Here is an 11824-nt window from a genome sequence, read left to right on the forward strand (position 1 = left end):
AGAATGCCAGAAACATTTCTAGTTCTGTTATATCTGGTACGACTTTGGCCAATTTTCTTCCTGTGACAGTGAGTTCCATAACCATCAGACCCCAGACTGTGAGAACAAGGTGTTTCCAGAGACCAAAAACCCAAATACACGAAAGGGTGACCTGTTAAATCGGCTGTACCAATGTGTCCCTGTGATGGCCATCTTGTTCCCTCATACCCCAGCTCTGCTACCAAGATAAATCCAATTGGCCTGATAAGTTCTAATCTTTAGCCAGTCATTCAACTAATATTTTTTGAACACCTTACCCAGAAAGGCACTTGGCCAGGGGCTGAGAGGATTATGTAGAGCAAAACATGGTCCCTACCCTTAATGGGTTTAGGATCTAATAATAGGGTACAAAACTGGAAAAGTCCCATAAGAGATGTAAATACAAAATACATAATAATTTGGAGAAGCATGAGATAGTTTTATGCTTAAATGATCAAAATTAAAGTTGGGGAGAGGCGGGGCAAGATGGCAGACTGGTGAGCTGTATGTTTTAGTTACTCCTCCAGGAAAGTAGGTAAAAAGCCAGGAACTGCGTGGACTGGACACCACAGAGCAATCTGTCTTTGGGCATACTTCATACAACACTCATGAAAACGTGGAACTGCTGAGATCAGCGAAATCTGTAAGTTTTTGCGGCCAGGGGACCCGCGCCCCTCCCTGCCAGGCTCAGTCCCGGGGGAGGAGGGGCTGTCAGCTCCGGGAAGGAGAAGGGAGAACTGCAGTGGCTGCTCTTATCGGAAACTCATTCTACTGATTCAAACTCCAACCATAGATAGACTGAGACCAGACACCAGAGACTCTGAGAGCAGCCAGCCCAGCAGAGAGGAGACAGGCATAGAAAAAAAACAACACGAAAAACTCCAAAATAAAGCAGAGGATTTTTGGAGTTCTGGTGAACACAGAAAGGGGAAGGGCGGAGATCAGGCCTTGAGGCGCATATGCAAATCCCGAAGCAAAGCTGATCTCTCTGCCCTGTGCACCTTTCCTTAATGGCCCTGGTTGCTTTGTCTATTAGCATTTCAATAACCCATTAGATCTCTGAGGAGGGCCGTGTTTTTTTTTTTTAAATCCTTTTTGCTTTTTCTAAAACAATTACTCTAAGAAGCTCAATACAGAAAGCTTCAAAGAATTGAAATTTGGGCACGTCAAGTCAAGAGCAGAACTAAGAGAGCTCTGAGACAAAAGGCAATAATCCAGTGGCTGAGAAAATTCACTAAACAACACAACTTCCCAAGAAAAGGGGGGTGTCCGCTCACAGCCACCATCCTGGTGGACAGGAAACACTCCTGCCCATCGCCAGCCCCATAGCCCAGAGCTGCCCCAGACAACCCAGTGTGACGGAAGTGCTTCAAATAACAGGCACACACCACAAAACTGGGCGTGGACATTAGCCTTCCCTGAAACCTCAGCTGAATGTCCCAGAGCTGGGAAGGGGGAGCAGTGTGAATTAACAGAGCCCCATTCAGACATCATTTGAGCAGACTGGGAGCCTCCCAACACAGCCCAGCAGCCCAGAACTGCCCTGGGGGGACGGCACTCACCTGTGACATAGCACAGTCATCCCTCAACAGAGGACCCGGGGTGCACAGCCTGGAAGAGGGGCCCACTTGCAAGTCTCAGGAGCCATACGCCAATACCAAAGACTTGTGGGTCAGTGGCAGAGACAAACTGTGGCAGGACTGAACTGAAGGATTAGACTATTGCAGCAGCTTTAAAACTCTAGGATCATCAGGGAGATTTGATTGTTAGGGCCACCCCCCCTCCCCGACTGCCCAGAAACACGCCCCACATACAGGGCAGGCAACACCAACTACACACGCAAGCTTGGTACACCAATTGGGCCCCACAAGACTCACTCCCCCACTCACCAAAAAGGCTAAGCAGGGGAGATCTGGCTTGTGGAGAACAGGTGGCTCGTGGACGCCACCTGCTGGTTAGTTAGAGAAAGTGTACTCCACGAAGCTGTAGATCTGATAAATTAGAGATAAGGACTTCAACTGGTCTACAAACCCTAAAAGAACCCTATCAAGTTCAGCAAATGCCACGAGGCCAAAAACAACAGAAAATTATAAAGCATATGAAAAAACCAGACGATATGGATAACCCAAGCCCAAGCACCCAAATCAAAAGACCAGAAGAGACACAGCACCTAGAGCAGCTACTCAAAGAACTAAAGATGAACAATGAGACCATAGTACGGGATATGAAGGAAATCAAGAAGACCCTAGAAGAGCATAAAGAAGACATTGCAAGACTAAATAAAAAAATGGATGATCTTATGGAAATTAAAGAAACTGTTGACCAAATTAAAAAGATTCTGGACACTCATAGTACAAGACTAGAGGAAGTTGAACAACGAATCAGTGACCTGGAAGATGACAGAATGGAAAATGAAAGCATAAAAGAAAGAATGGGGAAAAAAATTGAAAAACTCGAAATGGACCTCAGGGATATGATAGATAATATGAAACGTCCGAATATAAGACTCATTGGTGTCCCAGAAGGGGAAGAAAAGGGTAAAGGTCTAGGAAGAGTATTCAAAGAAATTGTTGGGGAAAACTTCCCAAATCTTCTAAACAACATAAATACACAAATCATAAATGCTCAGCGAACTCCAAATAGAATAAATCCAAAAAAACCCACTCCGAGACATATACTGATCACACTGTCAAACATAGAAGAGAAGGAGCAAGTTCTGAAAGCAGCAAGAGAAAAGCAATTCACCACATACAAAGGAAACAGCATAAGACTAAGTAGTGACTACTCAGCAGCCACCATGGAGGCGAGAAGGCAGTGGCACGATATATTTAAAATTCTGAGTGAGAGGAATTTCCAGCCAAGAATACTTTATCCAGCAAAGCTCTCCTTCAAATTTGAGGGAGAGCTTAAATTTTTCACAGACAAAGAAATGCTGAGAGAATTTGCTAACAAGAGACCTGCCCTACTGGAGATACTAAAGGAAGCCCTACAGACAGAGAAACAAAGACAGGACAGAGAGACTTGGAGAAAGGTTCAGTACTAAAGAGATTCGGTATGGGTACAATAAAGGATATTAATAGAGAGAGGGAAAAATATGGCAAACATAATCCAAAGGATAAGATGGCCGATTCAAGAAATGCCTTCACGGTTTTAACGTTGAATGTAAATGGATTAAACTCCCCAATTAAAAGATATAGATTCGCAGAATGGATCAAAAAAAATGAACCATCAATATGTTGCATACAAGAGACTCATCTTAGACACAGGGACACAAAGAAACTGAAAGTGAAAGGATGGAAAAAAATATTTCATGCAAGCTACAGCCAAAAGAAAGCAGGTGTAGCAATATTAATCTCAGATAAAATAGACTTCAAATGCAGGGATGTTTTGAGAGACAAAGAAGGCCACTACATACTAATAAAAGGGGCAATTCAGCAAGAAGAAATAACAATCGTAAATGTCTATGCACCCAATCAAGGTGCCACAAAATACATGAGAGAAACACTGGCAAAACTAAAGGAAGCAATTGATGTTTCCACAATAATTGTGGGAGACTTCAACACATCACTCTCTCCTATAGATAGATCAACCAGACAGAAGACCAATAAGGAAATTGAAAACCTAAACAATCTGATAAATGAATTAGATTTAACAGACATCTACAGGACATTACATCCCAAATCACCAGGATACACATACTTTTCTAGTGCTCACGGAACTTTCTCCAGAATAGATCATATGCTGGGACATAAAACAAGCCTCAATAAATTTAAAAAGATTGAAATTATTCAAAGCACATTCTCTGACCACAATGGAATACAATTAGAAGTCAATAACCATCAGAGACTTAGAAAATTCACAAATACCTGGAGGTTAAACAACACACTCCTAAACAATCAGTGGGTTAAAGAAGAAATAGCAAGAGAAATTGCTAAATATATAGAGACGAATGAAAATGAGAACACAACATACCAAAACCTATGGGATGCAGCAAAAGCAGTGCTAAGGGGGAAATTTATAGCACTAAACGCATATATTAAAAAGGAAGAAAGAGCCAAAATCAAAGAACTAATGGATCAACTGAAGAAGCTAGAAAATGAACAGCAAACCAATCCTAAACCAAGTACAAGAAAAGAAATAACAAGGATTAAAGCAGAAATAAATGACATAGAGAACAAAAAAACAATAGAAAGGATAAATATCACCAAAAGTTGGTTCTTTGAGAAGATCAACAAGATTGACAAGCCCCTAGCTAGACTGACAAAATCAAAAAGAGAGAAGACCCATATCAACAAAATAATGAATGAAAAAGGTGACATAACTGCAGATCCTGAAGAAATTAAAAAAATTATAAGAGGATATTATGAACAACTGTATGGCAACAAACTGGATAATGTAGAAGAAATGGACAATTTCCTGGAAACATATGAACAACCTAGACTGACCAGAGAAGAAATAGAAGACCTCAACCAACCCATCACAAGCAAAGAGATCCAATCAGTCATCAAAAATCTTCCCACAAATAAATGCCCAGGGCCAGATGGCTTCACAGGGGAATTCTACCAAACTTTCCAGAAAGAACTGACACCAATCTTACTCAAACTCTTTCAAAACATTGAAAAAAATGGAACACTACCTAACTCATTTTATGAAGCTAACATCAATCTAATACCAAAACCAGGCAAAGATGCTACAAAAAAGGAAAACTACCGGCCAATCTCCCTAATGAATATAGATGCAAAAATCCTCAACAAAATACTTGCAAATCGAATCCAAAGACACATTAAAAAAATCATACACCATGACCAAGTGGGGTTCATTCCAGGCATGCAAGGATGGTTCAACATAAGAAAAACAATCAATGTATTACAACACATTAAAAACTCGAAAGGGAAAAATCAATTGATCATCTCAATAGATGCTGAAAAAGCATTTGACAAAATCCAACATCCCTTTTTGATAAAAACACTTCAAAAGGTAGGAATTGAAGGAAACTTCCTCAACATGATAAAGAGCATATATGAAAAACCCACAGCCAGCATAGTACTCAATGGTGAGAGACTGAAAGCCTTCCCTCTAAGATCAGGAACAAGACAAGGATGCCCGCCGTCACCACTGTTATTCAACATTGTGCTGGAAGTGCTAGCCAGGGCAATCCGGCAAGACAAAGAAATAAAAGGCATCCAAATTGGAAAAGAAGAAGTAAAACTGTCATTGTTTGCAGATGATATGATCTTATATCTAGAAAACCCTGAGAAATCAACGATACACCTACTAGAGCTAATAAACAAATTTAGCAAAGTAGCGGGATACAAGATTAATGCACATAAGTCAGTAATGTTTCTATATGCTAGAAATGAACAAACTGAAGAGACACTCAAGAAAAAGATACCATTTTCAATAGCAACTAAAAAAATCAAGTACCTAGGAATAAACTTAACCAAAGATGTAAAAGACCTATACAAAGAAAACTACATAACTCTACTAAAAGAAATAGAAGGGGACCTTAAAAGATGGAAAAATATTCCATGTTCATGGATAGGAAGGCTAAATGTCATTAAGATGTCAATTCTACCCAAACTCATCTACAGATTCAATGCAATCCCAATCAAAATTCCAACAACCTACTTTGCAGACTTGGAAAAGCTAGTTATCAAATTTATTTGGAAAGGGAAGATGCCTCGAATTGCTAAAGACACTCTAAAAAAGAAAAACGAAGTGGGAGGACTTACACTCCCGGACTTTGAAGCTTATTATAAAGCCACAGTTGCCAAAACAGCATGGTACTGGCACAAAGATAGACATATAGATCAATGGAATCGAATTGAGAATTCAGAGATAGACCCTCAGATCTATGGCCGACTGATCTTTGATAAGGCCCCCAAAGTCACCAAACTGAGCCATAATGGTCTTTTCAACAAATGGGGCTGGGAGAGTTGGATATCCATATCCAAAAGAATGAAAGAGGACCCCTACCTCACCCCCTACACAAAAATTAACTCAAAATGGACCAAAGATCTCAATATAAAAGAAAGTACCATAAAACTCCTAGAAGATAATGTAGGAAAACATCTTCAAGACCTTGTATTAGGAGGCCACTTCCTAGACTTTACACCCAAAGCACAAGCAACAAAAGAGAAAATAGATAAATGGGAACTCCTCAAGCTTAGAAGTTTCTGCACCTCAAAGGAATTTCTCAAAAAGGTAAAGAGGCAGCCAATTTTGGGAAAAAATTTTTGGAAACCATGTATCTGACAAAAGACTGATATCTTGCATATACAAAGAAATCCTACAACTCAATGACAATAGTACAGACAGCCCAATTATAAAATGGGCAAAAGATATGAAAAGACAGTTCTCTGAAGAGGAAATACAAATGGCCAAGAAACACATGAAAAAATGTTCAGCTTCACTAGCTATTAGAGAGATGCAAATTAAGACCACAATGAGATACCATCTAACACCGGTTAGAATGGCTGCCATTAAACAAACAGGAAACTACAAATGCTGGAGGGGATGTGGAGAAATTGGAACTCTTATTCATTGTTGGTGGGACTGTATAATGGTTCAGCCACTCTGGAAGTCAGTCTGGCAGTTCCTTAGAAAACTAGATATAGAGCTACCATTCGATCCAGCGATTGCACTTCTCGGTATATACCCGGAAGATCGGAAAGCAGTGACACGAACAGATATCTGCACGCCAATGTTCATAGCAGCATTATTCACAATTGCCAAGAGATGGAAACAACCCAAATGTCCTTCAACAGATGAGTGGATAAATAAAATGTGGTATATACACACGATGGAATACTACGCGGCAGTAAGAAGGAACGATCTGGTGAAACATATGACAACATGGATGAACCTTGAAGACATAATGCTGAGCGAAATAAGCCAGGCACAAAAAGAGAAATATTATATGCTACCACTAATGTGAACTTTGAAAAATGTAAAACAAATGGTTTATAATGTAGAATGTAGGGGAACTAGCAGTAGAGAGCAATTAAGGAAGGGGGAACAATAATCCAAGAAGAACAGATAAGCTATTTAACATTCTGGGGATGCCCAGAAATGACTATGGTCTGTTAATTTCTGATGGATGTAGTAGGAACAAGTTCACTGAAATGTTGCTATATTATGTAACTTTCTTGGGGTAAAGTAGGAACATGTTGGAAGTTAAGCAGTTATCTTAGGTTAGTTGTCTTTTTCTTACTCCCTTGTTATGGTCTCTTTGAAATGTTCTTTTATTGTATGTTTGTTTTCTTTTTAACTTTTTTTTTCATACAGTTGATTTAAAAAAGAAGGGAAAGTTAAAAAAAAGAAAAAAAAGAAAAAAGACAAACAAGGAAAAAAAAAAAAAAAGATGTAGTGCCCCCTTGAGGAGCCTGTGGAGAATGCGGGGGTGTTCGCCTGCCCCGCCTCCGTGGTTGCTGGCATGACCGCGGACGTGGGGGACTGGTGGTTTGGTGGGTTGAGCCCTCTACCATAGGTTTTACCCTTGGGAAGACGGTTGCTGCAAAGGAGAGGCTAGGCCTCCCTGTATTTGTGCCTAAGAGTCTCCTCCTGAATGCCTCTTTGTTGCTCAGATGTGGCCCTCTCTCTCTGGCTAAGCCAACTTGAAAGGTGAAATCACTGCCCTCCCCCCTACGTGGGATCAGACACCCAGGGAGGTGAGTCTCCCTGGCAACGTGGGGTGTGACTCCCGGGGAGGAGTGTGGGCCCGGCGTCGTGGGATGGGGGGCATCTTCTTGGCCAGGGGGGGGATGTCGGGGGAAATGGGGTAGGCTTCAGTGGCAGAGAGATTCCGGGACGAGCCGGGAGGTCACTCTGGTGGGCACTCTTGCGCACACTTTGGACAACCCTTTTTAGGTTCTGGAGAGTTGGGGTGGCTGGTGGTGGATACCTGGGGCTGTTAAGCTGCAGCCCAGAACCCATGAATCTCGAAGACAGTTGTGTAGGGGTGTGGCTTGTGAGGGGTGACGGTGGGATTGGGAATGCCATGGGGACCGGGCTCCACTTTGTCTAGTTTGTGGATGGATGTGTAGAAGGGTAGGGGGGGCAAGCGGGCAGACAGGGGTACCCAGTGTTCTTTTTTGCTTCAATTGCTCTTTTTCACTCTGATTATTGTTCTTGTTGTTTTTGTGTGTGTGCTGGTGGGGGTGTCGGGGATTGATTTGGGTGATGGGTGTGCAGCTGTGTGGTGGTGCTGTGAACAATCGAGGGTACGGTTTGTTTTGTGTGACTGCATGGTATGTGAATATATCTCAGTAGAATGGTGATTGAAAAAAAAAAAAAATTAAAGTTGGACAAATGGATCCAATTGAGTGGGGGAAATCATCTGAGGAGGAAGGAATGGCATGAGCAAAGGTAAGTTCTGGTCAAGAAACAGTAATTTAGTTTAGTTGAAATTACCTTGTAAATAATAGAATAGGTGAGGGAAGGCAGGAAACACAGACAGGGGACAGCTCAGGAAGGATCTCTGAAGCCAGGCTACACGGCTTAGGCTTCTTTGGTAGGAAAGGGGGAAATAATGAAAGTTCTGGAATGGGGAGTAAAATAGTCAGAGTTGAGACTTAGGATGAACAATGCCATTTCCCCCTAATAACCACTTTACAGAAGCCCAAGTTCAAAGTGACCCCCTCCCAGTGAATTATTCTTGCCATGCCCGTCCTTTCCCATCACCAGCCCTGATCTTCTATGGTTCTGCCACTAAGACTCGCCCTCCTTGAAATAAAAAAACATTTAGCTTCTGCTCCAGTTGCTTGACTAATTACTCAGGCTCTAGAACTCTGGCTTAAACATTGTTGCTTTTCCCTTGACTCCTAACTCACCTAAACTCCAGAGTCAAAAGTAAAAAGCCTCTTTTCATCAAACTCCTTAAACCAGAGCCAGAAAATAACCAGACCACCACCACTCTCATTCTCCAACTACCGATGACGTCAGGTGAGGAGGAATAAGGGCTCCCCTGCCACCTTTGCTGATCATTCTGCCTCATTGCTTTGCCCAGTCCTGCGCATTTGGCCCCTTCCTGCATCATGACATCATCTTACTTCAAGAGACTGAAGGGGCATTTCATTTCCAATTTTTCCATTAGGGGAAAGGAGTTTTTAAATTACAAATTCAGGGTGCAGCTTACTGAGCAACGAGTACATCTCTCTTTTGTGCTAAGTCCCTTCAACTTTCCACATACCACATCCTCTGAGAACCCCTCCTGATCCCCATAATTAATTCTCCTTTCTCTACAAGATGTACCTCACAGGACTGTTGTGAGGACTAAACGAGATTGGAAATAGAATAATAGCTAACTTTTTACAAACACTTACCACCATAGATTACACATTTTGCTCAATGCTTGACAGGCATTAGCTCATTTAACCTCAGAACTCTGTGGTGGATGCTATTATTAACACCCCCCCCCCCCTTACAGTTGGGGAAACTGAAGCATAGAAAAGTTAAGTAATTTGCCCAAGGTTACATACAGTTTGTAAGTGGCAGAGCCAAGACTGAAACCCATGTGTATCCAACTCCACAGACTGCAATCCTAACTTCTTAAGCTGCTCTGGTACATAATAAGCACTCAGTAATGGCACTTATTATTCTTTTAGCTTTGTTTTATTTTGTCCTTTTGATTGTGAATGTCCTTCTCTCTTGTCTATCAGTTTTCAGACTACTTTTCAGTTCACAGAGTTCTTTTGTGCCTATTACTTCATTTAATTCTCTCCTGAGTCTCTTACAGTTGCTATTTTCATTCCCATTTTCTAAATAAAGAAGCTGTTTGAGTTCTGAGAGAAATTACCTATAAGGGCTAAGAAGACTCAGGAAATTTGTTTAAAACAGTAGTGGAGGTAGGACTTGAATGCAAGTCTCCTAACTTGCCTGCCTCTTGTCACCACGTTTCAGGGTTCCTCTTCTAGTAGTCTCTTGTGCATCCTGAGGTTTTGGCCATCAGAATGAACGGTTTAGTCTTCTGCACTTCCTGTTTAGGGACTTGTACCTCTTAAATAATTCTTGATAGATTTATGTTCGTTGTTTACACGTGCGCCTCACCCTCTAGTACAAGCCTCTTGAAGGCGGGGACAAGAACTTAGGTAGTTTTGGGGTCCCTTACCGCCCCAGCCGGGGCCTGGTACACAATTGATGGTAAACGAAATGGAGGGAAAGCTGCAGTTGTCAGCTGTCCATCTCACCTACTGCACACTGTGTGTCGACGGCCCAGCGTCGGAAGCATCCCTACATCCGTACAGTCCTGTGCACACAGTGGACGCTCATCACTATTAAACTTCAGTTCCCCCACTTTTCTGGGCACGGAAAGCGGGCGGGAGGAGGTAGAGGCACGCAGCTCCTCACCTGAGGGCTCAGCAGGGTCCTCAGGTGCTTCAACTGCATGACGAACACCTGTCTCGCAGATGCCACCAGACAGACAACTCCCGTTGTTGCCTGGACAACCCGCCACGCAGCCGCAGCGACAGCCGCTGACGCACAAGCGACAAGGGCGCAGCAGACGTCGTACGGTCATCACGTAGACTCCTCGCGAGGCAAACAGAACGTGCGCAAGCGCAGTGACACCTAGGGCGGGGCCTCGGGAGGGCTCGGTGAATCCTCTCGTTCACCAATCCCATCACTGCCTGCAACCTTGAGCCCAAGCCACGCCCACAGGCGGCCCCAAACTCTGGGTCCTGGAGGTGTGGTCTCGCTTTTTGATGTACGCTTTTTTTGTGTGGCTAAGGACGTTGTCTTTTGATCCCCATAACCCTGGGGGAAAGCAGGGCGGTTGCTATTATACGCCTTTTACAGTTGACCGAACTGAACTCAAGTAGGTTGTATACGACCTGCACGGGATCACAAGGCTAACAGTGAATACTTACCGTGTGTCTGCCAGGTACTGTGCCAAGTGTTTTACAGGCATTATCTCACTTAGGCTCAAAACCCTCTTTGGAAGGAGCTAATATTATTAGGAAACTCAGGATTAGAGGGGTCATTTGCTCGAGCTAATAGAAGTGGGATTCAACCTAGAGCTAGTGAAGGTTAAACATCCCTTATATCCCTTCTCAACTCCTAGCTCCCTGTCTCCCTGCCAGCCTCCTATATACCCTGTGACACTCTCATCCAAAGAAATTATGATGAGTCCAGAGTCTGAGAGATTGGTCTTTTGATATTGGTGGCCAGGGAGAGGTAAGATGTCCTACTTCCAAATTGGGAGACAGCAGGTTAGACACTGCCTTTAGACTCAGAACAGAGGGCAGAACAGAGCTTGGTTTACTTGATAGATTAAGGTTAAGTCCTGGGGTACCTGGGGTTGGAGCTTGGTTAAGTAGGAGAGATATTGGCTTTGTCTTTGGATTATGTAGCTAAGGGTCCCTTTCAGAATTACTGGTCTAAATTTATGTAGCGTAACAGAGAGAGAGAGATGCGGAAAAGGAGGGTTGTTCAAAAAGCCTCCTCTGGAATGACCCCAAGTTGGGAAAGCCCTTAAACCCCAGAAAGTGTAGTAAATGGTGTCATTTACTACAGCACATTTACTCCAAATCTTCCTGATTTGGGGTCTGAAGCCTTCCCCTCCACAACAGATTGAAATGTCAGCAGGTATTTTCCCCTCACTGTCCCCAACACCCCTTGGGAATTAGGAGGGAATAGAGGACAGCCCCTAGTCTCAAGGAAACAAGGAGACTCCAGCGGGGCAGAGTCCAAATCATAATTCTTTTGACAGAGGATTCCCAGTCCCTCAGTTTTATTTCCAAGAATTTTCCTCTGAATGTGGTGGCAGAGCCTGAATATTGACTCAGTTACACTTCACAATTATTATTAA

At 42.8% G+C, this 11824-nt stretch overlaps 1 protein-coding gene across 5 annotated transcripts in view; it reads right to left on the minus strand.

The window, feature by feature from the left end:
• IFT172 (intraflagellar transport 172) overlaps positions 1–10545 on the minus strand; it is a 38633-nt gene extending 28088 nt beyond the window's left edge. For all 5 annotated transcript variants that reach the window (XR_005213340.1, XR_005213341.1, XM_037813038.1 and 2 more), the window contains exon 1: positions 10366–10545. Coding sequence is in view for 3 of the 5 variants with exons in the window: in XM_037813038.1 (XP_037668966.1) it covers positions 10366–10404 (39 nt within the window). In the remaining 2 variants the exon portion in view is untranslated. The remainder of the gene's footprint in view (positions 1–10365) is intronic.
• Between the last annotated feature and the right edge of the window lie 1279 nt (positions 10546–11824).

Source organism: Choloepus didactylus, chromosome 20, assembly GCF_015220235.1.
Source record: "Choloepus didactylus isolate mChoDid1 chromosome 20, mChoDid1.pri, whole genome shotgun sequence".
In the NCBI taxonomy this organism is placed as follows: Eukaryota; Metazoa; Chordata; class Mammalia; order Pilosa; family Megalonychidae; genus Choloepus; species Choloepus didactylus.